The sequence below is a fragment of the Pseudogymnoascus destructans genome (genome assembly GCF_001641265.1).
Source record: "Pseudogymnoascus destructans isolate 20631-21 unplaced genomic scaffold scaffold_18, whole genome shotgun sequence".
Lineage (NCBI taxonomy): Eukaryota > Fungi > Ascomycota > Leotiomycetes > Thelebolales > Thelebolaceae > Pseudogymnoascus > Pseudogymnoascus destructans.
Window position 1 is genome coordinate 540462 of NW_020167537.1, and position 26566 is coordinate 567027.

A 26566-nucleotide genomic window follows, 5' to 3' on the forward strand; every position below is an offset into this window, starting at 1 on the left:
TCAATATCACTATACTACAGTTGAGCCCCAAAATACTCGAATACTATTCGGCAAGTATTCATATAAGTATTCGCCGAATATTCTCAAAGCACGAGTATTCGGGCAAACCCCGAATACTATTCAAATACTATTTGGTGAACACTGAGGGCCTTATGCGAAGATTCTAAGCTAATTAGCTTTTTTTCTAACTAGTTAAAAATATAAGGGCAAAATATAGAGTTTTAGAGTATGACTTCTACAACTTTAACGAAACTAGCTTCATAATAGGTGTTATTTGCCCTATAATGGTTATTACCTATGTAGATTAACATAGTAGAGGCAATGTAGTTCAGCTAGGCAATTAGGAATAGGCTATAGTAATTGCTTGTATTAAAGGCTAGAGTGTTCCTCTATTTCTAGTGGTTTAGGGTAAGAACCACCTTTTAAATTATTATATAGACAGTAGCCTCCCTCCTAACCAGGTTGTTAAACTAATAAGCAATAGATAGACAAATAATGAGATACTCATATAAGGGGTCTATATCAAATACTAGTGTTAGATGCATAAGAGCCACAAATTAGCTAAGTTCTAAGATACTACAAGATATATAACATTATTACTCTTAGCCTTTATTAAGGCCTATATCAACTACATTATAAAGGTAGAGTTCTTTCTAGCCTTTATAACAGCATACAAGGAGTTAATGAGTGTCTCTTATGCCTATCTAACACTAGTATTTGATATAGACCCCTTATATGAGTAGCAGTATGTTTGTCAAAGTGTTTCAACTATTCTAGACCCATAGAGCTAGCTTAGTGCCTTTTAACCTATAAGCAGTGCTTTTAAAGCTTAACATAAGGTTACAGACTCGAAGTACCTCTAGACCCTCTACTAGTAACTCCCTCTAGACTCTCTACTGCTAACACTAACCCTTAGGTCTCCTAGATACCTTCTAACCTAACTAAAGGTCTTTTATAAACAACCCTTGTTCGAAATCAGATTGCCTGTCATTAAGGGAGCTTACTAACTCTACTCTTTAACATAGTTGCTGCATTAGCAAAGGGTATAGAGCAGATGGCCTATAAGATGACCCTTCTGTCTACTAAGGTGCATACCTGTCATACTGACATTCGTTGCACTCAGTTTGCTATCAAACTCAAGAGCAAACTTAGAAATCTCCTCCTCAAACCTACAAGTCACTATACATATTTTGGTTTATACACCAACAACAAGAGCAATACTATTCAACGATTGCTACAACCCTCTATGATTCATTACATGTCATCGCTCCTTAGTTACCCACAAGATTGGTTAAGTTATGGCATAATTTGTCTATAGGGGTACTCTGACCTTGGACCTCCTTTCACTTCCTATAGGCTAGGAACCTAGGAGATGGTTCTATGGGATTCTTACGTTGACTACAGTTACCAAGCCTGGTTAGTCATGGAAAGTCTTGGAAAATGAGAGAACTACACTCCTTTAGCATAAATAGGATTGCCCTTTCCTTAAGAAAGGGCAAGCAGACAATACAGTAAATCGACTATCACATACTTCCACGTCTTTTCCAAGCTTCCAAGCATTGATCTTGTTACTCCTTGTTTCTGAAAAGTCAGCGAGGTGCTAACCTCTGACTTACCCCTGAGTTCCCAGACTCAACATTTGTTGCAACTTGTATGAACCACTTCACTACATCACACACCTGATTGCTGCGTTGTGGAATAGTCTAAGCTACGACCCTTTGGCTCTGTTTCCTAAGACAGTGTGTTGTCTTAGTAAATTCATCCCTTCCTTGGGTGGCTAGATTCTCACATCTGGTGCACCCACCATTACAAGCAAGGACCGTATTACACTTGTCTTAACAGCAAATACGGATGGATTAGAGAAACTATAGCCCTAGGTAATTGGTGGATCAAAGAATCCACATTGTCTCAAGCATATAAGAATTGACAAAAACTTCGAATAGTCTGTAAGTACAATAAGACTAAGTGGATAACAGGGGTCATATGCAAGCGTTTCCTATGGTGGTTTGATAATAAGATGCATGGAGAGAAGGTCATCTTACTCCTGAACAACTTTTCAGGCCATGAACTCAGTGTCCAAAAGACAGGAGGGCTAGACAGCCTTGAAAATGTCAAGATTCGATGGCTTCTGCCAAATACTACCTCTCACTAGCAGCCTCTAGATCAAGGAATAATCGCATCCTTGAAACTCCATTATCGACGACAATAATCCTTCTGAATTAGTTTCTACTACTGCAACTATTTTCAAAAAGCAGATACCCTACGTTGATCAATCCTCTGAGAAACGAACACAACAGCTCAACAAGAACAGCATAGAGGGCACAATAAGCTATTATCAAACACTTAAGTTGTCGCAATCAAACAATGGATACATCAGCAATACGAGAATGGAGCAGGTGCTACAAAACAGATGATATATGCTGGTCTCTGTCATATATGTGATCTATTACCACCACTATCAGATAGTTGGATGAGAAAATTTGTCTAACATGAGCTTTCTGAATTTCATACAATTACTACAAAGCCTATATGGTGACAGTGAACAACAGCACATGATGAACCAGTAGTTGAAGAATGGTTTCAAAGATATACTACATTTCTACAAGATTAAATTGAATGAAGTACCTTACACTATATAACGTACATGTATAGCGAAAGCGCCAAACAAGCGAAAGCGCCAAAATTATCTACACTCATGACAAACATTGCGATAAATCTACCACAACATTAGAAATCAATTGAAACTACTCGGAGTCCTCTTCCTCAGAGGTGTCTATTACAATCTGACACGTGCGCGCATTGTGCCCAGTCTCACCACACTTGCCACAGTGACGGGCACGGGTTTCTTCCCTTGGCTTCCGACCACGGCTTGCCCTTATTTCCTGCTCTACCTGCTGCACAACATCCCTCTCATCCTGTAGCTCTTGCGCCCCTTGTTGACTAAGTGATCCTCCTTGCTGTAGTCATGTTTTCCTAGCTCTCCGGCGCTTGCTTAGTACTTCATTTGCCTGTCGTAGGTTTTGGTTCTCTCCCTTTAGCAGTGCTAATTGATGCATTATTTGCGATGCATCCTTTGTAAACTGGTCAACAGCTGCATAGATTGAGGTTGGAGAGCTATTTTGATGGCGTGAAATCTGAGTTTTAATAAATGTAGACTGTGACATAGCTTCAATTGGGTTGTTTGGTGTCTGAGAAACCCAAGGTTGAGCAGTACCTGGGCGGGAGCTTGGAGGCGTTGGTGTCCTTAACTTAAGATCAAGTGTAGATATCACTCTCTCAGGGTCAAATGGAAGAAGCCCTGCCCCTCGGAACCCGACTCGAATGTTACTTTCCGTCATTGTAGTGTTAAATGCAGCGTGGAAGGCAGGAAAGAAGTCATCCTTTGTAATATGAGAAATATGAGCCTGCATCATATCTTCAATTTGCCGACCATAGGCCTGCTTTAACGGGCCGAAACAGCCAACATCAAGTGGCTGGAGTAGATGAGAAGAGTGAGCAGGCATACAAAGCGTAATAATGTTGTGTTCCTTGCAGTACTCCTCAAACTCATCTGAGTGGTGGCTCTCATGACCATCAAGGACTAACAAGCGATAACCACCAACACTCTGGGCCTTTGTATGCTTCTCAAAGTGCTGAATCCAATCCATGCCTCTCTCGTTTGTAGTCCAGCCATTTTCAGTAACAGAAATCACCCAATCGCTTGAAAATCCACTATTCTCATACCAAGATGTAAGGTGGTTTTTGCCTGCAACAATGATAAATGGTGGTACTGCCCAACCTTGAGAACTAACGCCTTGGATTACTGTAACCCATTCCCGATTACCAGGCTGTACCTTCTTTGCTTTTGCCCGCCCGTCTGAGCTTGTTACAACCATAGCAGTTGAGATAACGCCCATCATAAACCCAGTCTCATCAAAGTTGTAGATATCTGCTTCATCGATACCATATTTCGCAATTGTGTTACACACAAGCTCAAACCAGCCATTAATAACTTCTGGATCTTCGCACTTAGCCCTCTGGTAGTCGTATTTGCGCTGAAAGCGTGTCTGGAGCTCTACACGCCGCTTAACAAAGTTTGAAGCCCAACGCGACCCAACGCGTGACGCGTCGCGTGTTGCAAGTAGTCGACTTGCCATATCTTCAACAACAGACAGCCGAGGAGGAAACCCTTTGGCAGCTAGGTCGAGTATATACTGAACAAGGACGGACTCCTCTAGGTTAGTTAATTTCCGTGAGTTGGCTTGGATATCGCGTCGTGAAGGTACACCTTCTAGACGACGACCTAGCTTGCGGTGGTCCACAGAATAGATCCTAGCAGCAACTCAAAGGCGTAACTTTGGGTCGCTTTGCATAGCCTGGATAGCTAGCACTAATTGGCTTTCATCGTTTTTATGGGGCATGTTTTGTTGTTGAGGAATTTAACATTTAGTTGGGGGGTTTGGTCACCGCATCATTTTGGCGCTTTCGCTTGTTTGGCGCTTTCGCTATACATGTACGTTATTACTATACATAAATACTTGCTTTGATTTAAAGTGGTAGGTTTAGCGAGGCAAGACATCTTGCTTCCAACAAGACAACTTGCTTATTCTGACTGGGAGTGAAGCGATCAGGCAGATCCGACGATTAGTTACTTTTGAACTTGGAAAAAAGGCCAATACCGGCAGAATTTGGATATCTTATAGCTTAGTGCAAGAAGCTTATAAATAAAACAATAACAACAACAATTGTTCTGCGCTAGCACTTCTTTATCGAAGGGCTCCCATAAGTGATCATCTTCCTCACTGACAGAGGAAGAAAAGGGCACGGGATAGTGCTCTAGACAATGAATCTCGGATTGGGGAAAAATTACTGGCAGCTTTTAGGGAGAGAGAACTGAGACTTTAGCCGTCTAGCTGCAGGAGGGGGTCTTGGATTATAACCATGCTGTCTGAGAAACTGGTCCAGGCAGGAATAGCTTAATTGATGTAATGGCCCCGCTGTTCTTGTCGACGAATGTCACTCGGTTGTGGTGATTGGCTTGTAGCCGATCACATCTTAAAATATTTATAAGAAAAGTCCATAAGCAATTGTTTCTCATATCTTATCAAAATATGGAAGCTTAGAAGGGACTCGGATCCACTACATGCCAAATCGGCTACAAGCCAATCACCACAACCGAGTGACATTCGTCGACAAGAACAGTGGGGCCATTACATCAATTAAGCTTTCCAGCATCATGTGATGCCCAGTTTAGATGACAGCATCAAGCTTGCTTATGAACCAGCTGAGAAGGTACAAATTACACTCAGCAGGTCGAATCTCATACTTTTCATCTAGCAACTTGTATACCTGCCTTCACTCACTATTTTTCTCCGCGCGACTCTCGTCCTAGCAAACCATGGCAAACACCAGCGCGCCCGCTCCTCCAACAGAGGAACAACCTTGGCATGCCGCCTTCCCATCTCCCAAGTCCATTGCGACGCCTGTATCGCAAGAGCACGTGCGCGACTGGTTGACTGGGGACAAAGTTCCTGGGAAGGACTTTGTGCTTGTTGATCTGCGGAGGAACGATTATAAGGTATGTCTACTGGGTCCATCCATGAAGATGAGAGCTGTGCGCCGTTGGTGGGGGGATAATCATAGGCGGAGCTGACAATCTCAGGGCGGAACGATACGTGGATCCATCAACCTCTCAGCGCAATCTCTCTACCCCAACATTCCGCAGCTGTTCAACCTATTCTCCGCCGCGGGGGTCAAGACGATCGTTTGGTACTGTGGTGAGTAGTTCTGAGGGTTATTAGAGATGGGGAACCTGTAAACTGATAATTGGCAGGTTCGTCACTTGGCCGTGGAGGGTGTGCAGCGGGGTGGTTCCAGGATTATATCAAGAGCCAGGGCAAGGAGGGTGAAATGGAGAGCTGTACGCTTACGGGCGGGATTAAGGGGTGGGTTGCTGCGGGTGAGGAGTATGTGGCGCTGGTTGATAGGTATGAGACTTCTGAGTGGAGTGCATAGTTATATCTCTTGATGTCTGTGGAGGTCGCAAGAATGCCCTATAATGCGAATAGTTCCAAATGGGCGATGCGAATAGCCCTAGCTCCGTAACCAGTCGAATAATTATAGACTGTTTGCTTTTTTCACTGTGGCACTAACAGTCGCCACAAGTTGCTGCGCCGCTCGTAATAGCCCAATGTTTTACATAGCTATGTGAAATAAAATGAGCTGAAATTAGGAGAAGTTGGTATGGCATTTGATCGGCAAGGCTGAATTTGTTTGTGCATAAGTTAGCACATGGAGCTTCGCCTCGCTTGGCACCAATTAGGCATGCTGTCAAATCCCAGTAGACCCATTGACCAGCAATAAGCTCGGCGTATTCACTATCCGATGATCTACCCTAACCAGCCCTACAGTTCTGGTTCTTGAGTGTCCTCCTATCTGAAAATGGCCTCCTGTCTGAAAATTGTTCGCTACCTGTCCAGTCGATTTGGCGCGAAGTGCGAAATTGTCAAGTCTTCCCAGAGAAAATCATCCGAATCACCACAAGGCAGCCACTGTACACGTCTGTGCAATGGCACCAAAGAAAGGCAGCGGAGGAAGCTATGGTGGAGGTAGCACTGGTGGTGATGAAGACTATGATTATGGTACTGGCACTGGCAGTGGTAACACCAACTATGATTATGGTACTGGTACCGGCAGTGGCAGCGGCAGTGGCAGTGGAAGAGGAGGTAGCAACTATGATTATTGTTGAACTTGTAGGTGTTGGTAGCGGTCCGTGATAATAGAATAATATGATAATTACAGGTTCTCAACCAGGTTCAGAACAGTGATCTGTGAAAGCATGTTTTTATTCATCTAGCTACTGTAACTAACCGTGGGGGGAAGCGAGTGCGTCCACTTGCTTACGAGAGGAAGCAACTGCGTCCTCTCAACTTGCGTATGTTCACCGCTACTCTTTACCAAAACCTCGAACATTCCTACACATAGTAATTTATATAGTAATCAAATGTAATTCATTTAATGGAAGGGACACCTCTATCAAATGCCTGTGAATGGCTGGCAGCAAACCCCTCTGAATCTGTAGGTGCTGCCAGTCGGATTTTTAAGGTCCCAAAGTCGACTATACAGTCAAGAATTGTTGGAGTGTATTACGCTGACCGGGGATCACACCCAAATTGTAAGGGTTCTCTGGTACCCGAAATGCTCACTTCTGGGCAGCGCCAGCGAGTATCACAATCAAGGGCAGTATGTAGAGTAAATCGATCAAATTGAATTAATTACGCTATCTAATGGGCCTACATATATATTTGTAGGCTTCATGGGCAAGCCCAAGACCCTAACAAGAAGGGCGTTGGCGCCCAATATGTGATAGGATTCGGTGGCTGCATACGGTTATGCACCACCACCGAACCTGTGAGCCAATCCGGGAACCAGGCGGTCAGAATGCTGGAAAACTGATTTCCAGGGGAGAGAGAGTTATGGTCCCCTAAGCTGTAAAGCAGCTCTATACTCCGAGACCTGAGAATCGTATATCTATTACGATCATAGAGGCAGCTGGACAGAAGATTGCACCTGTACTTGTTGTACCGGGTAAAATCCATATGGCAGCATGGTACCCTGAAAACCTCAGTGGAAATGAGCTGATATTGCTCTCAGAGACTGGCTATTCTAATAGCCAGCTTGCTCTACAGCACTTCATAGAGCTTACTGCTCCACACAACCCAGGAACTCCCAAGGTTCTACTACTCTCTCATGTGAGCCACACGAGCCCTGGGTTCGTCATTGTGGCAGCCGAATATCACATCATCTTACAGGTATTTCCCAGCCACCTTACACACATTTCACAGCCATTAGACGTGGGAATATTCCAGCCTTATAAGCACTGGCATAGGCAGGCTGTGCTCCGTGCTATACGGGAAGTGGACATCACCTATAACCTACCCCGATTTATGAGAGATCTCCCACAAATGCGGGAGCAGACTTTTAAGGAATCTACCATACAATCAGCGTTCCGGAAAGCTGGAATCTGGCCTATAAGCTGTAATACAGCCCTTGAGAAGCTGCATACGTACTTGCAGCCTACGCAGCCTACAGAGCCTACAACACCTACCCTACCATGGCCTATTACCCCTATTCCCTCCACTTTCCAGGGCGTAGAACAGGGCCTACAGCAGTGGAAGGAGCGGGTTCCGGAGGCCTTTAGTGGCCCCTCAAGGCAGAGCTACAGCAACTGGCTTACTGGGGCAGCCCGGGTTCTGGCTGCTGGCCAGCTCCAGGAACTCGACCTACGGGCTGTTCGGCAGCAGGTCAAGAACTCGAAGAAGCAGCGGGGGGGCCGGGACTGACTCCAGTGTGGAGGTGAACTCAAGGCTTCTGAAGCCCACGAGCTTCAGGCCCAGCAAGCTGAGCTTCAGGCCCAGAAGCTCGCTGCCGCAGAAGCTCGGAAACTGAGCCAGGCCCAAACCCGAGCCCAGAAGCAGCTCCACTGGGCAGGAATCAAAGCCCGGAAATGGGAGCGCCTCCGGAAGAAGAGCATAGCTCAGCTCACTAAATCGGGCCTCCCAATTCCTCCGGATAGAATGAAGAATTGATAATTTCGTAGAATTGAAATTTTAAGTACTTTTACATATAAATTACTATGGTTGGGTACTTACAGTCGCAATTTGAGAGGACGCACTTGCTTCCTCTCATAAGCGAGTGGACGCACTCACTTCCCCCCACAGTTACTTTTATATAGCAGAAAAACTCTGCTTCCGAGCTAGTCAGAGCAGTGGTGCCCAGTTTTATCTTCTGAGTTGGGTGATACTGGGCTTGGCCCCGGGTTGGCGCTTGGCGGCCTGGGCGGCATCGCTGCCCCTTATCCCAGGCACGGAGTGAGAATTCCACAATTATGGTACTGGTAGTGGCAGTGGCAGCAGTTATGGCGACTATGATTATGGCAGTGGTGGATCAAAAAATTCAAATTACAATACGTCCATCGGTGGTTTGGCTAGTTATACGTGGCGGGTGAGTAAACAGAACTCAAAGCCCAACTTCTCGAGATTAGCTAACAAATGACCTAGGACGCAACAGTTAATGCCCTATTTGCGATGAAAATCATAGCCCTCCTTGTCCTCATTCTCACGCTCACTCTCACTCCCACGACCACTCCCACCCTCAGTTGCGCTCTCATACTGGCTCTCAGATTTGGCTTCTGGGTCAGTAATAGGGTCTTTTGTGTATGATTCTCACAAGGCGGTTCGAAAGGATTCGAGAGAAGGGAACAGACAAGCTACGAAACTCTGGATATCTCTTTGCTGCTTTCTGCATGTCCTATCCTTTGTGCGATATCCATTGAACCTTGAAGTTTAACTAGCTGTTGAGTTTAGACATCTACTCATTGTGGCTATAAGAACCACCATGCTAGAGTCATGCTACCATACAGATAAAAAATTCGTAATTGCCTTCATCTTTGAATGCCTTTTCTCTCTGGTTGGCGATATCATGATAGTCGCCATTATCACGCGTACTATCCTTGAAGACATGAGTCACGGCAGTGGAAAGCTTGCTTTCTTCTCCAATGCCTTAATAGGACTTCTTCGGGTGCTCGCTTTGATAGCGTTCAGCTTCTATGCCGCACTTTATGGTCAATTCGTTGCCGGGAGTGCTTCCCAAATCACGAATGACAGTTTGAAATATACAACTGTTTTATATTCGGCATACATTGTCGGCATCTTGGTGTACCTTGCCATCTTAGCTTGTGTGGCCGTATTCAAGAGGCCTTCTAAGGTATACTGTGAGAATCATATCACTCGGTGTTCAAGACAGGTAAGCAGCATGGAGTTCAAAATGTAAGGACACAGGGCACCCAGCTCACAGTAATAGCATATGAGAGTGCGACTTGGAGGCTAAACGGATGCTATCCTATAGGTCTACTATGAAGGATACAAAAAAGATGAAGAGAGGAACCCCTGTTGGGTCGATCTCCTTAAGTACCCAAAACGGGTCCGACTCGGCTAACCTGCCTTCACCCTCATTATGTGACCGTAACCTGCCTGACTCAGATCCTTTCCATCACTGAGGGACAGGCATCAGGCATCCTTACACTACCCCCCTCCTGAGAGAGTGCTTTGTCCGCAAGGCACGCGGTAGTATCATGTCCGCAACGTCTCTGAATAGTATCCGTGAACGGAGCGTTCTTTGTTATCAGAATGTTGGCTGGTAATTGTGTCCAGAACAACTTTGTCGTGCGCATCGGGAAGGTGCTTTGTTTGCGGTACAGAAGTCGTCTAAGTATTGCATCAGGACGTCATTCATATACCGCTGATAGGTTGCGGGACCATTCGTCAGTCCAAATGGCAGCACTTTGCACTTATAGGATCCATAGCGAGTCTGAAAGGTCGTGTACTCTTCCGAGTCAGGGTGCATCCATATATGATGGAAGGCTTGTCTGATATCTAGCTTCGTGAAGATTTTGGCTTTCGACACCCGTCCTAGTAGTTCGTCGATACGCGGAATGGGGTAGGGATCGTTCCGGGTGAGACCATTTAACTTCCGGTAATCGATGCAAAATCTTAATTTGCCATCCGCTTTCTTTACGAATAGGATAGGGGATGCGAAGGGGCTGTTGCTGTTGACGATGAATCCCTTTTCCAGGTTTTCCAGCAGGTATTGCTTGGTAGCCTTAAGCTCTTCAGTGCCTTGTCGGTATAGCGGGGAGAAGGCGTTTGGTAAAGGAGCTTCGAGCTGTATCTTATGGTCATATATGCGGTGTGGAGGGATCCGATCTGATTCCGACTTCGAAAAGACATTGGCATAGCTTCGGTGCATATGCGGGAGTTTCTGTTGGATGAGGTGAAGTGTTTCTGCATCCTCGTCCAATTCCTTTTCATGAATGATCTGATCGATTTCGTAGATGCTAGTCTGAAAAAACTCAGAGTCGCTTCGCATCATCTCGTGGTGGAAAGCATTTGCACTGATTTCACAGATATGCATGGCATAAACCTATGTACTAGGGTTTTCTGTGGTGGGGGAGAAACCTCCTGGTTTCGTAGTGGGTTCGATGGCGTATCGGTGATCTCTTAGTAGTCAAAATTATCACTTTCATTTCCATCGAGCGTCCGCCTGCGCGGCGTCTGTCTTCGCGGTGGATTACGAAATCCTGGTGATTTGCATCCGACTGGTATGCAGGATGTTTAATGGACGTTTCGCGTGAGTGGTAGGGCAAAGTGATCTCCTTGCTCCAGCTAGGAGTCGGCGGGTACTCCTTTGGCCATACTAACCGGCTCTTTGCAGAGTCGAGTAGTATTCGGAAGTGGCTGAAAAGCTTCTTCCCAATTATCACATCTTGTGCTCCGAGGTCCAGGAGTACAAAGGGGCAGTTATATATCCGGCGTCCTTCGACTGTTAAGTGTAACCGAATATACTCCGATACGTGGCCTTGGATTTTGCGCTGAAATACACGTATGGGTACAGAGTAGGGTAGTTTCTGTATGGGGCGCTGAAGCGCTTTCGACAGTCGTATTGCGAAAGGCTTGTTAATGACGAGGTAGCCGTTTGCTCCTGTGTCTGCTAGGGACTTCGTTTGCACCCCGAGTGCATTTATACTCAGGGTCGTGTCAACTAAGAACTGGGTACCTCCCAGGAGTTCTCGTAAGTCTAGTCCTCGCAGGTCACATTTGCGTAGACCTAGGAAAAAGCCTTCTCCTAGGCCTCTTCGTTTTCCTCGAGGGACGCATCCGATTGAAGTTCCACGGCTTCTTCCCATTGTTCTTCGGTCTCGGGGTCGTTACGGTCCATTTCCCTGATAGTAGCGTTAAGGGGGCATTTGTCCTGGAAATGGCTGGGCTTGCCACACTTGAAACAGTTTCCAGAGGGCGCAGGGACTGCGGTTCTCACACGTTCCGGTATGTGGCTGGCTTGGGGAGGAACGCAGTTCGGGTGAACAGAGCGGATGTGGCTCGAGTCTGCTTTGACGCTGACGGGCTTGCAGTATCCGTGGTACATGTGGACGTCCTTGCGAGAGCAGGTAGCAGATTCAATTCGTTGTTCTGGCGCCGTTCCTGATCGAAGGCGGTAAGTTCTCGTACCATGGTCTGGTATTCTCCATTCCATTGGTTTTTGATGATCGCGACACAGCTGCGGAATTGGGGAGTAACTTGTTCCACATGTACCGAAACCATTCCGACTCGGAGACTTGTCCTGTGATAGCTGCACTTTGGAAATGAGCCTTGAACTCTGGGAAGGTTTCGCTAGCATGCCCCTTCTCTCCCATTTGCAGGTCGTCGAAGAGGTTCCTGGCCTGTTCCGTCTCGTTGCCTGTGAGGTAGTATGAACCTAGTAGATCCATCATCTCCTCAGCACTGCAGAACCCATGCGTAGTGGACAGGTATTGGGGCTCTAGGTAGGTCTTCGCCAGGCCGGTCATAGTTCCCCATATCAACGCTCTTCTCGAGACGTCGGTAAGGTAGTGGTCCTCATTGACTACGAGTCGGTCCCGAATCGAAGCACTCCATTGTAGGAAGGTATGTTCTACCCCATCGCTGAGAGGAAGGATTTTCTCAGAGATGGTTGATTTCTTGTAGCGATTCGGAGGGTCCTCGGTACGCATTCTTGACGACCCTGGAATCGAGGGAGAACGAGTGTTCTGAAGAGGCAGCAATTGAACTGTCTCGGGGGTGTTTCGTGTGCGAGGCGTTCGTTGCTCCGTAGCTTCGACTGTGGGTATGGGGGCGTCCACCGGCAGTGTGGACGGGATTCTGGTCTGGGATGCGACAGGATAACTAGTAGATCCTTGATCTCCTGTATCTGTGCTTCAAGGTGGTCCATTCGACTCGGGATGTCTTCGGATGGCACAGCGGTCATAGCTGCAGCGGTGGTTTGTCTGGTAGTCATTCTGGGCAGTTGACCGTCGTTGTCTTGGGGTATGTTTGATGTCAGCTTTTTCCATATATTGCCTCAGGTGTGTATCGGTACCAATATGAAAGAGCTTGACTTCCGGTAGCTTGTAGCTATCAACGCTCTTGTCCACAATTTCCTCTGTGCTATGAGGGGGTTCTTAAGGATCTCGTATCCTATTTGGCGCCAACGCGTCAGCGACTTTACCAGCTTGTTCTGAAGAATCAAACCCTGATCCACTGGCTGTCCGTGAGATCTCTGGAATCACGGCTATTTGAAGTCGTCAGGTCTCTCCTCCGAAACGTCACCAAGTCGCAGTCGATGGTGTAACGGTAGTTCTCCTGAGTCGTTCCAGTGTGGGATATTATTTAAGTACGGCCGTCCCCGGCAGGCGTGATCTTTTTTGTATAATGTAAGGACACAGGGCACCCAGCTCACAGTAATAGCATATGAGAGTGTGAGTCGGAGGCTAAACGGATGCTATCCTATAGGTCTACTACGAAGGATACAAAAAAGATGATGAGGAACCCCGTTTGGTCAATCCCCTTAAGTACCCGAAACGGGTCCGACTTGGCTAACCTACCCTAATGCTCCCCACGTGACCGTAACCTGCCCGACTCCAATGCTTTCCATCACTGAGGGCTTTGGCATCCTTACAGGAATCGTAGGACTTCCAGGGATTGGAAGTAACCCGGTGTTCATAGTCAGTATCAATCAAGAAAGAAAGCAAGCCGCCTCAGTATATTCTAAGGGGCCACTGAGTTTGGATCAAACAGCACGCCGAGGTGAGCTAGATCTTGGCCTTCGAAGGCTCATCAGCAGCAATTCTGGTGCACTGCTGGTGGGACGTGGGAGTAATGTGAGCGGCAGAACTTCAGGATCCAGGAGCTGGAATGGCACAGATATCAATTGAAATGAAAGCAGTATAGAGAGAATAAGATAAAATTCCAATTCCATTTGAAATGATAACTTTGAGGTTCTATATTGGGCAATTCGGAGCTCTCTGGGCTGAAGCTGGGATACTTCCATTTTGGGCCAGAATCACACAAATCGCTCGCTTCCATACCTGTACTGAGTTCACCACTACTTCACCTTCACCCATTCTTCTATGTTTTGGATACTGTATTTCTACAGCTATTGTTTCCTTTCTACATGATTATCGACTTCACCTTTAGATAGGTGAGCTATCTAAATTGCTTTAAGGTAAGTTTGCTGCTCTGTTTCTGATGCATCCAGCACAACACCAGGAAACCCCGCCAAAACCCAGCAGAGCTGCCACAGCTCATGCCATCATCTGGAGCATTTCCTCAGGGCATACGAATGCCAGTATCAGCTCAAGAAGCTTCATATTCCAAGGGGTCTAGTTATCCAAGCCCTCGTTGGTGCCACTGTCAGCACAGCTGGCGGTCGTGCTCCCAGGGCCCATCAGATCATCTCGCCGGAAACACATCAAGACAAGCTCCCTCTCTTGCTCTATTATCACTTATTTTGATTAAGTCCCACTGACTCTTCTCTTCCAGTCGCAAAAGCCAAAAATGCTCTCGAATCCACAACCTCGCCGAAGCTAAAGCACCTACAAATCCTGCCCATTCCCCATACAATTCCCCCCCCCCCGGTGGGCAACAAGCTGACCATCCCAGATACCGATCATCATGGTGGCAATGATCTCCTGATATTGGTCTCTATGTTGAAACCTCCCCGACCTTCAATGCCGTCAACTGAAGCATCCAGGGCCAAGATATCGACACCACACCCCCCCATACCCTCAGCTCTCGACATCCTGTCATGTCTACACCTCCCCCAGCTTCTACGTTTTAATCCCAGAATGATCCCTGGCATGGATTCTCATCATCCAAAGCTCCCTATGTGTCTTAACACTGGATACTCGACACCAAGCTGCCACCCACCTTGACGCTCGACACCCAGTCATACCTGTCCCACGGCCACCTCCAAGATATTGCAAGATATCCCTCTTCATACCAGTGCCATAAGTGGAATCCTTATGGCTAAGATAACTGGCATGTCCTCGTCGTTGCCCATTCCCCATTGACAGCCCAGCTAAATCTAATCTATTTTCCGATTTATTTTCCGATTTATTTTCATATCTTATAAGCTCAGAAATGCCCAGCATGTGCGCAATTTCGAATTATTTGAGCGATATTTGCGCACAATCTTCAATTTGTATGGCGTTTCTGGTCTTGAAGGGGTCGGCCTGCCGAATTCTGAAAAAACGGAGGTGGCATAGCTTTGGGTTGATTTTGGCTGTGTTTTAGGGTGTTTACTATGCCCGATCTGTGGAGCTGTTTTTGGGCAGCCAGCATAGGTGTGGCATAGGTAGGTATCTTTGGTTTGAATGAGTTCCCCATTTTCTCCTCAGCTTTTTGTGTCTTGGTTTGGAGATAATGATGGTGATAGCAAATGGTGATAGTGATAGAGGCGGTGATAGAGGCAGCGATGGAGGTGGCAATGGAGGCGGCGATAGATATGGATATTTGTTTGGGATCCCTGGTCAGCGTCATATTTGGCCGATGGTGATGATCACACTCGTTCAGTGGTTGGTATTTGGTTCGTTTATCTATTTTAAATTTGTCTATTTCGTCTGTTTCTTCATTCTGTTTTTGGTGCCACTTTGGCGGCTTCTTTCCAGTGTTTCCACATTGGAGTTTCCTTCTCTGTCGTGCTCTCTGTAGCTGCTGACATTATGCCAGCTTTACACAAGGTAAGTCCAGCTTCTCGTCAGTCTCTTCTTTTCCTCTTTTTTTCCCCTGTTCGTTTCTGCCTCAGTTAAGGACTTTCGGCAGCTCATCCACAGCTCAGGCACAGATCCACCAGGTAAGTCTGCGGTCACCTAACAACCCCTTATCACAAACCACTAACAGATATCTGGATCCATCCAGAACAGTGCCAAACCAATGTGGATATATCCAGCTCTCGACACTCTTCTGTCTCCGACCAACAACCACACCCTCACTGAAGACCATCAACACAAACCATACACAATCGCTCAGCAACATCTTGGATATTACCCCCCCCCAACAAACACCCACTTGACAGGGCAGCCTTGGGCCGCGGACTTGGCTGGATACGCAACTTTCAGCCATCAACACATACACTGGGGGGGGTGGGATAAGGGAGCTGGCATTGGATTCGGGGTGGGGTCAAGGTCTGGAGTGCCGGGCACAGGGAGGGAGTGGACATCTGGAGGGGCTATGTGGTGGTTGGTGCGACTTTGGAACAGTCGCAGGCTGTGGATCCGGGCTGGATAGAGTAGGCAGATTAGAAATATATGGTATTATGTTTGGATTTCTGCGTTTCTTGATGACCACCATGATCTTGCCCGCCACGGCTTCACCGAGAATACCGTATGGATACGGATCTGGCCACCATAACGGCGTCCACACAGAATTACGGCAGCATTGCCGTCGCCATACTGTGGCGAGATATCTACAGCTTATGGCCGGCGACGGTGATCCTTCGCGATTACAGTAATACTCTAACTACAGTATGACCTCCAAAATCTGTCGCGCCGGCGATACTGCCCAGATCAAGGGCACGGTCGCCGCTCACGGGCGGTGCAATACACCGTCGGTATTAGAGCGGCGATTGTACCGTCGCTCCAGTGCGACAGTCGCGCCGGCCAGTACGGTAGCAATACGGTATGGCCACCGTACTGGATTTGGCCTGTGCGCTGGTAAGGTACTTCTACAACAGCTTCGGCCGCAACGCGACGTGCGCTATTTGGCATTGAAGCGTACGGGCTACAGCTTTAATTCACCTTCGGATTTTGATATTGAGGCTCAACTATTAGTCGACGGGAGCGTGGGGCATCACGTGAGGTTCATTACGAAAGAGGGTTAGGGCTTAGCATGGGTGTGGCTGAAAACACGATTTGGGTTCCTCATCGTGATTGTGGGAACAGAATGGAAGGATCTAAAGAAAGTTATCGAGTTATCTAGAAAATCGACTAATCGTGTATCGACTTAACGAGATAATACTGTACTCCGCATTTTAGGTCTTGCGGAAGTAACGGGCCAATCACTCATGACGCCTCTTCCCCATGTCTGTACCCGTCCCTTTACCGCGGGGATCAACCACGGGCTCCGTAGCAATAAGCTCGGCAGAACAATCCGACCTTGACTTCGGCTCTGCCTATGATGGTATCTAGCTGTCTCGGCTGAGATGGGTGCTCATATTCCCATCCCCGGATTGCACATAGTGGAGCATATTTCTCGAGCACGATACGATGTCTTGCCTCGCCAGTCTCACTTTCGCCAATTGATTGATCTCTTGTTTGGATAATACTTGTGTAGCAACTTTGATAATAATGGCAGCTCTTCAAAAGGTATACGTCGTCGGCGTGGGGCTGACCAAATTCATCAAGCCGAGAGGACTCGTCGATTACCCCGACCTGGGCTTCGAGGCTGGTGTCAAAGCCCTTTTGGATGCGGGAATAAACTATGATGAGGTCCAGCAAGGCATTGCTTGCTACGTATATGGCGACAGCACATGCGGCCAACGTGTTTTCTACCGCTTTGGTGAGCTCGTTCCCCCGCGAAACATTTTCATCAAATACAGGTGCTAATCTATCCTCTTTTCCGTTTCAGGCATGACCCAAATCCCCATCTATAATGTAAATAACAACTGCTCAACCGGCAGCTCGGGCATCCACCTTGCACGGCAGCTCATCTCCCACAACGCCGCAGATTGCATGCTCGTCGTCGGCTTCGAAAAGATGTTCCCCGGCTCCCTCAAGACCAACTTCCCCGACCGAACACCCCCCAATGACCGCACCGTCGCCATGATGCGCGCCACTCGCGGCTTTTCTGACACCACTCCCCGCGCGCCCCAAACTTTTGGCAATGCTGGCAGAGAGTACATGGAGAAGTACGGCGCGACAGCCGATGACTTCGCAGAGATCGCCCGTATCAACCATGCGCATAGCGCAAAGAACCCGTACTCACAGTTTCGCGACGTCTATAGCCTTGAGCAGATCAAGAACTCACCGATGATTCACTCGCCCCTCACAAAGCTTCAGTGCTGCCCGACTTCTGACGGCGGCGCCGCGGCCGTTATTGTATCCGAGAAGTGGCTTGAAGCACACCCTCATCTCAAGAAACAAGCAATACTCATCGCCGGCCAGCATATGGCGACCGACAGCCCGGCGTTATACTCGCGATCGGCTATCGACCTCGTAGGGATGGAGATGACACGCACAGCAGCGCGTGTCGCCATGTCTGAGGCAGGAATTACAGCCGCAGATGTCAAAGTCTGCGAGCTGCACGACTGCTTCTCCGCAAATGAGATGATCACTATAGACGGTCTCGGGCTCTCGGCTCCGGGCAAAGCGCACGAGCTTGTTCGCGCCGGCGGAATCACGTTTGGTGGGCAGGTAGTGGTGAATCCGAGTGGTGGCCTGATCAGCAAAGGACATCCGCTAGGGGCGACGGGACTGGCGCAGTGTGCAGAGCTGTGCTGGCATTTGAGAGGGTGGGCAACGAATCGCCATGTGGAGGGCGCGAGGTATGCACTGCAGCATAATCTTGGGTTGGGCGGGGCGGCGGTGGTTACGGTGTATAAGAGGGCGGATGGGAAGTTGAATGGGCTGGTAGAAGATGTTGTGGGGGTTAGTAAGTCAAAGTATAATCCTGCTGTTGAGGCGAGAGAGCCTACACAGGAGGATGTGGCGAAGGTTATTAGTCGAACAAAATCAAGTGAGTGGATGGTTATAGAGAAGAAAATACAGGCCCAGCTGTAAGCGGCTCGTATTCAAAGACGTTAGACAGGTAGGCCGTATTATCAAGGCGTACTCACCTCTGCCTTGTCTAAAAGCTCCTCAATTGTAGCGGTCCCATCGAACGATTAGAGCTGGCTTATTATTGTATCGACGGTGACCATAATTGAAGTTGTAGGCTGGTTGAGACAGACACGACGCGACTAAAACTGGTGAGGCTGGGATGCGTTCGCTCCTGGTCTACATGCACACTCTCTCTATATACACTAGTCGGAGAGAACCGACCTTTTGGGATTAGTGTGCATTTGTCCGCATATGATTGTCCCAGCTCAAGAACTCCTGGGGGTCTTTGTCTTTGTTTCCAATTATTAACACGCCGCTACCTACCTTGAATGTTACTTTATTTGCATGTCCTGTAGTGCCGGGGAATGCTCCCTAACCCGCCAGATGGGCAGAACCTCTGAGTGGTTCTGCCGTGGGAAAGAGAAAATGACCCATCTGATGTTGGTCCAACGAGCTGTGCTCCAACGTGGGAATCCAATTCAAGTATAAGAAGGAGCTGCAGAACGAGGCTATCAGCTTCTGTCCTCTTCATTTTATTCCTGTTCAATCATACTTGATCACCTTCACCAGTCACGCTTCACCGCTGTTCTTTACTCTCACCGAGTGCACGCTCCTTTGACACTACATGCAAGCCTTGTCTCTCTTCATTGGTACCTATCCTGCATACCGCCACTCCTCGGTGAGCCTTTGTGGGTGAAGCATCTACCACTTTTCGCCTCACTCAGATCTTACATGGTTCATGCACAACTCTGTTTACTCTCACCAGTCCACGTCCGTTGACGCATTGGCATTGTGCATCCTGCACCCAGCTTCTATTGGATTTGGTCTCTGATCAGGCATTTCATCGTCATGGCCTCCACAGATACTCAACGCGGTCCATGGAAGCCTTATTACTACGTTACACATGACCGTCGGTCTAAGACAGCCGTATCATCGAAATTCGAGATATGTACACCTGATGGAGTCTACCGGAGCGTATGACCCTGCCTTTCGTTCCTTCATTGAATGATCTCAGCGAAGGGAGGGCCCCGCTGTTGTCATTTATCGCCAATCTCGACCATATATCACGTACACTCGGCGGCAATGCTGAAAAGGGCAACATAACACTGCTTTCCGTGGCAAGGAATTGGCTGTGTTGCATCGGTTCAAGAAGGATAACATCCAAGGCATATGCCACCACTTTCTGTACTGATTCTATTTCACCTCTGGTAGAGTGATTTATCGGCATTACGTTGCAAGCAGCCTTTCGGCGGTGGCGAACAGTCCTGTTGTTGCAGACTTCTCTTTTGTTTTACATATTTTCGAGCTTTATTTCTGTACGTAGTACAAACAAATATCTCTTTCTGCTTCGTTCATCGTCGCGGACTCTAAATTACCAATAACCAATCTTTTAGCGTACACGAAGAGCAAGGAGAGGGAGCAGTATGTTGAGTCCATAAGTGAATCAACCAATTGAGTTCCTCGAAGCGCTGAGCGTATGACACACAGCAGTTGTGGGCGTGGCGTCTATGGGAACGGAATCGTGAGCAGCTTCCCAACTTTAGCTATACGACATAAAATGATTGGCTGACATTTCTGATATTTCTAGTATCGGAGGTCGAGGATGTACACTGCAGGAGGGCTTACAATTGCGGGGAGCCCCGACGAAGTCTGCACGTATAGCCAGCCTGGCTATATGCTTCAATGATACTCCCGTGTACTGCTTGCTTGCCTGAACAGGCTAAATCATGAAACGAAGGTATAGTTTGTTTCATACAAATCGTTCTTCATTCAACTCCACGTCGTCTTCATCCTTTATTTTACTTGGCTGTTTTTGGAATTCTTTATATTTTGACATATCAGGCCCTGCATTCACAATCTCACAAGCTACCGCTCTTGAACTATCTACCATATAATCACCGCTATGGAAGAGACCCTTTCCTAGGTCCAAACCAAGCTCTCTAATTTCATCCACTGTATGATCCTCTATCGTGTATGACCCTCGGAATGCTAACGTCTGAAATGTTATAGGAAGCAAGTATGAGTTCCGAGAAGGCTACTGCAAGCATTCCAGCTTTTGACAAACGTGAGCACGATCGAAAGATAGATCAGCATATAAAGCCATTAAATTCCCGCTCGTCCCGTCTGTGGCCTTCTATCTACGCAAACGACCGTTGTTCCTCAAACTACTTATCAATATTCGAAATGGCCTTCTTGCACCCTAACGACAAGCCGACCTTGTTGAAACGACCAAGTGATGGTGATATTGGCGGAGATTTGAGGAACAGAGACAAACATTTGGAACGGAGCGCTGAGATTTCGATGCTCCGGGTAAGTTAATAGCCTCTTATTCGTTTCGTATTTCTAATAATGATAGGATCTTTACCCAGACTGTGATCCGACAACTGCGAAAAAATTAAATGAGATCCAGAGCGCAATAGATAGTTGGTTGGTTACAGTGGAAAACCTCGGACAAATCCAGAACACTTGGGAGGCGCAAGGCATCGTCAACGAGCTTTTCAAATCGATTAACAATTCTGGATTCGATCTTTTCAAAGATGGAGAGAGAGAGAAAGGATTTTGATAGGAATAAACGGATAACTCAGATGATGGATTCTAATCAGATCCAAAGCACTAGGGTCAAACAAGATCGCTTGTTCAACTTTGACCTACTGCTCGAGAAGTTCAAACAGCTTCGGAATATAGTCGAGCAAGCAGGCACTCAGTTGCTTCGGAAGGGCCAATGCGACGTTGAAGGTATCATGACAAAGCTAGAAGAAGTCAGGAGCGTTTGAGGCAGCTCCTTCACAAGCCATTCCTACCCGTCTCGATTCCAGAGCTATGGACGTGCCAGCCCACAAACATGATCGAACCAGTCCAAACGATGAGTTAGAGAAGCACTCATCCCGGCCAGATGCGATCAACTCAAAGCCCGAGCGAGGGGAAGCCGAAGTTGGCAAATTGGAGTATACCGCCAGCTCTTTGCCAGCTATGCCAGCGACCGCAGAGCCTGAGAACGAAAAGGACGCAGTTGCCTTGTGGAAGTTTGTTGCCATCTATTTGTTAACGATGCAACCGGGCCAACTGAAGCTTGACGATGATAGTGAATCGGAAATCAGCAAGCTTGCTGCCAGGTATATGTTAGAAATACAACCAGGTCGTGGGAGCGAGAGAGCCTTGCCTGGAATTGAGTTTATAACCATTCAAAATGAAGAGAGGGGACTCGGCGGGATCACGGAAGTTCCCTTGCAGCAGATGGAGCGACTACTCTCTGGAATACCTGATGCTCAAGCTGTAGCTATTTTTATTCTGTCCCACCTGCCAGAGGAACATCACGCTCTGCTTTCGTGCACACAATATTCGCAGAAGAACATACCTCTCTCTGGCGTAATCATGTTTTGTTTAAGGAGTGGTCGTGGCAATGTAAAATCCGCATCTCACCGACGGAGGTAAAGCAGATGGCACTTCATGTGAACTTAAGAGTTGTATGTTTCACGAAAAAGACGAGTCGGACCGATCCCATTTAATTGCAAGGTGGTTAATATCGAGATTTGGTTTGTCTTGTTATTGCCTTCAAATAGTTATCTAGATTTTAACATAATCAACTCATATACTCTGCTAACAAATCATCATATGATGTTGGCTTTTCCGTTTCTTTCTGTCTCACAGGTGTATCTTGTGCCAATTGGGATTGATTCCCGCCCGCTTTCTCCCCTATATACCACTCGACTGTTCCCCACCGGGCACACTCTACATGTGGAATCATAACCGACGGTGATGAACATGTTAGAAATTTGTTCTTATTAATATTTCAGCATAGGCCAGTGACGTCCTGGGTGTCTTACATTCTTTAGGTCTTGTAGGCTTCCCCACGATGCCACCGACAAGAAGTTTGCGGCTTCCGCTGACCACAGGTCTGGATGTCTGAGAATGAGCCCGCCGCCAGGCCCTGGAGGTAATCCGTTTTGCATCATTTCTATTGCAATAACACCTAATGGACGGGCACGGGTAGAAGCTGACACCTGGTAATCGTCCAAAAAGGCTGCATTGTTAGCCGTTACCGCATGATGGCATACCTATTTTAACACAACCGTCTTGGGTAAACAGAACCTTAGAAGTATTGACATTGCTGTGTACTACCCCGTTCCTTGATAAGTGCCGGATCCCTTTGAATAGTTATGACGTTTAGCAGATCATCAAGATCTGATATGCAACATTTACCTGACAACATACGGCCGAGATGTAAATCTCTTTCAGTGGCAGGACTGACATTACATGTTGCAATGTGGCGACTGTATATTCCATGACTGCGAGCCTTTTCTCCTCAAACTGATACAGTTCTAGAAAAGCTACTAAGTTGTGATGGTAAGACCATTCTAGCTCGGTAGTGCGAACAGATCGTAACTCCTTTATCAGCTTTTCGTGTATATGCGGCTATAACGATTCCCCCTCTGTCCAAAGTGCGGAGACTTTCATATGTATCCCAAGGGTCTTCGGCCCAGTGGTTTATGGAGGTTCGCTTCTTGGGACCTTTCGTCTGTGTCTCTGACTCTAAGGCGGTCACTTTGGGAGGTATTTTTAGAGGAATATTTTTAGAAGCATCCCTCTCGTTCTGCGCTCGGAACCTCTAGCGAGCTCAGGCTTTTCAATTCTATGACATCAAAATTCCCCGGAAAGACTGTGTTTCTTGGGTCATTTGATGGTGGTTTTCCAAGTACATCATCAGTGGATCTCGTCTTGTCTTCGCCATGGTTTAGTGTTGGAGAGTAGGCCGTGGGCGCTGGGATACGGTGGTATTTGGCCCTATAATGGCAGAATCCCACTCTGAAGCCACCAGAATAGGGGGCTTTTGGGGGGTCGAAGCAGAACCTCCGAAAGGCCTACAAATAGCCACGTAGGCCCGCCCATTAGATAGTGTAGTTAATCAATCGATCTTATTTTGCTATAGTAAGCTATATACTGTGTGAGAACTCCTGCCCCGTTGCGCCCGTGAGAAGTCCCGGCCACTGAAGAAACCACACGATTTGTGTGTGATCCCGTACCACGGTACTTCCCGTTCCAACATTTAGCTCTGGCCAGCGGGTATCACGTGATTTATTTTATTTTATCGCGACATGACGGATTTATCTGTAATTGTTTTCTTGGAAGCGGATGTCAATCGGAGATATAGCAGTTGCTATGATGACCTCGGAATTAACGGAGGTGGTGGTCGTGAGGTTGCATCCGTTGTGGCGGATGGTCTGGAGGTGTCGTGGTCCACATCCACCCTCCTGGGAGATGGTCCCGAGATGAAGTGGTCCACCACCACTCAGGGTGGTGAAATGACCCACTTTACCGTTACAGCGGTTTGAAGATGGCATGATGGAACGAATTACCATCCGTCGTGTGTGGTGGTCCGAAATGTGCAGTGCAATTGTGTATCATCTGTCACCTAGCTCAGCTCTCGATGAATTTGAGATTTCGTGAATAGGAATTGACAAGTTTCAAAACACCCAAGTACAGAGACAAAAACGAACAATTCGCTCTCTTACTATGGGCACTTCAGGCCCTGGAATCTTAGAAGTCTTCGAGCGAAGGATATCAAATGAAAAGGTGGCAAAATTGAGAGGGACTGCTCGGGTTCGATTTGACCACCTGACGTTCCCATACCCAATTCGCAGCAAAGATGACAAATTTATTAAGCAGTTAAAGGAAACCTTTGCGGCAGAAGGTTGCCTTGATGAGCAACACGGAATACCTGCCATCATTGACGACTCTACTTTTCAAGCGGCCCTGGACAGAACTTTAGTTGATATTGATAGTCTCCGTATTGCCTCTGGAAGCCAGCCGCCCAAGCTGGAATTCCCCGAGAATATCCGACTAGAATGCTTACATGGACAGCATCGGATACTTGCTGCTAAACGTTATTTGCCTACTAAGGAGAGATGGTGGACGGTGGACTTCTACAGAAAAGGTGAGCCCGAACATGCCAACTTGCCGAACCGATCTGGGGACTCACGCAACTAGACCTTGGCGAAGACGCAAGACAAAATTTACGGGAGGGGTATGGGTACTCCTCTAATTATAATGATGGAATTATATTTCGCCAGCTACGTCGCTGTCAGGTAGCTACCGATACACGAGGCGAAAAGCGGTGGAGGGCTCAGTATCATAGCGACACGAAGGACCAAAATTTGACCCGTCTTCTAAAACGACCAATTCTTCTCCAGGCCCTAGATTCTATACTACCGGTGAAATGTCTATGGAAAGACTTTCATCTAGGCTCCTTAGATGTTTTCCTGGCCTTGAAATGCGATGAGGTATGACTATTAATAAGTCTCAAGGCCAGTCGTTTAAGCATGTAGGTGTTGATCTATGGGCAGCTATGTTTAGTCATGGGCAATTCTATGTTGCAATGTCGCGGACGTCATCCATAGCTGGCTTACACGTTCTACTTCCGGAAGGTGACGATAACACAACACCAAACGTTGTATATCCAGAGGTATTATGTGATATTAATTAGAAATACTATCTATACTACTATTCTACTGCTTACCTTAACTCTATTTACGGGTGGTTACGAGCGTTTGCAGGTTTAGATTTCGTCCGTAATATGTTTACAGGTTTAAACACCATGGTGGATTAGTAGTTGGGTGGGTGACCACCAGCGAATACCTACTGTTGTATGTTTTTTGTCTTTTTATACAATAGATTTATTTACCTTCTCCTTAGTGGCATGGCGGATTTGCCGTGTCCACACCTTTTTTTCGCTAGGAGGCATGATTTACAGCCGATATCAGCCAAGAGAATCAGCGTTAGGGATTGTTATAATATAGCTGACTATAAGAACTACAGCGGAAGTGGATTGATTCACTTTTGCTAGTTCAACAGGGATCAAACTTCAGAGTGGCTTGGTCATATGTCTGACCAATCCTTTTAGATGCTCTTGTAGAATAGAGTGCCTAATTTGTCTACCTCTATGATTTCTACACCTAGAGAGCAACTTAACAAGTTAAATGCAGAGTTTTTAAGGCATTATAGAATGGGTTATATACTCTAGTGAAGAGTTAGGAACTGTTTTGTATGTGAAAGTTAGTGCCAGGGCATTGTTATTAAACATATAAGCAAATTAAATGAAAGAAAGTAGAGGACCATTTGCATCATGGCTGTAGGGTTGATAGGTACGAATCACCAAGCTATGCAGAGTCAGGTCACTTTCTTGAAGGCGTGGACTGATATGGATCATGATAGGCAAGTTAGATGAAAATATTAATGATGACGCCTCTTCTACATTTAATTACTTCCTCTAACGTAAGTAGTGTTGTAACGCGGGGGATGGCGTAACGCGGTGCATTTACCCTGCCAACTTCTAATAACTGTAAATAATTTAACAATGGTTCACCATAAAAGCCTAGGGGGGGGTGCTAAGTGTGAAACTTTAATAGCCTAGGCAGTATTAGACATCTAATCAAGAAGTACAAGAGCGCATATCACGTAAGAAAGCGCTAGGGTTTCTAAAGAGTTTAGTTACGTTAATAGAGGTTTGACATGTCCCTAAGCCTGCTAGAAGCAACAGAATTTATCAGGAGCACAAGAACAGATACTTCTAAAGTGGATTAAAAACCTAACAATTAGCGGGTATTCTCTAGGGCATCCGTTGTTAAAGAAAATAGCTAAAGAACTCTAGTTGCACTAGTCACTTAATTTCAATGACGTGTGTTACGATATCAAGTGCGCCTTGCAGCTCGAGTAGGGATTTAGGGGTGTGGGGAGCTTTCCGGGGTTGGAGCGAAGTTTTCTGTTGTGGAGTGAATTCTCAGAACTGGTCTCGCTAAAGAGAATTCACTCCACTGTAATGGTGGGTGCACCAGATATGAGAATCTAGCCACCCAAGGAAGGGATGAATTTACTAAGACAACACACTGTCTTAGGAAAAAGAGCCAAAGGGTCGTAGCTTAGACT

The 26566-nt window shown here is 46.9% G+C and overlaps 5 protein-coding genes across 5 annotated transcripts; all 5 read left to right on the forward strand.

Annotated features, from left to right (window-relative positions):
• Positions 1–5377: 5377 nt before the first annotated feature.
• On the forward strand, positions 5378–5994 carry VC83_07252 (uncharacterized protein; the record flags this gene model as incomplete). Its single annotated transcript, XM_024470828.1, has 3 exons — positions 5378–5557; positions 5642–5756; positions 5813–5994. The coding sequence occupies 3 exons, from the start codon at positions 5378–5380 to the stop codon at positions 5992–5994; spliced, it is 477 nt and encodes a 158-aa protein (XP_024321936.1).
• A 10755-nt stretch (positions 5995–16749) lies between these two features.
• On the forward strand, positions 16750–18837 carry VC83_07253 (uncharacterized protein). The gene is made up of 2 exons (XM_024470829.1): positions 16750–17387; positions 17457–18837. Exons 1-2 carry the CDS (start codon positions 17177–17179, stop codon positions 18605–18607), a joined length of 1362 nt encoding a protein of 453 aa, XP_024321935.1. The 5' UTR covers positions 16750–17176; the 3' UTR covers positions 18608–18837.
• A 1828-nt stretch (positions 18838–20665) lies between these two features.
• VC83_07254 (uncharacterized protein) lies at positions 20666–21209 on the forward strand (the record flags this gene model as incomplete). Its single annotated transcript, XM_024470830.1, has 2 exons — positions 20666–20956; positions 21003–21209. 2 exons carry the CDS (start codon positions 20666–20668, stop codon positions 21207–21209), a joined length of 498 nt encoding a protein of 165 aa, XP_024321971.1.
• A 257-nt stretch (positions 21210–21466) lies between these two features.
• On the forward strand, positions 21467–22078 carry VC83_07255 (uncharacterized protein; the record flags this gene model as incomplete). The annotated part of the gene is made up of 1 exon (XM_024470831.1): positions 21467–22078. One exon carries the CDS (start codon positions 21467–21469, stop codon positions 22076–22078), a length of 612 nt encoding a protein of 203 aa, XP_024321970.1.
• A 1464-nt stretch (positions 22079–23542) lies between these two features.
• Positions 23543–25155, forward strand: VC83_07256 (uncharacterized protein). The gene is made up of 2 exons (XM_024470832.1): positions 23543–24578; positions 24632–25155. Exons 1-2 carry the CDS (start codon positions 24158–24160, stop codon positions 24928–24930), a joined length of 720 nt encoding a protein of 239 aa, XP_024321932.1. The 5' UTR covers positions 23543–24157; the 3' UTR covers positions 24931–25155.
• The last annotated feature ends 1411 nt before the right edge of the window (positions 25156–26566 follow it).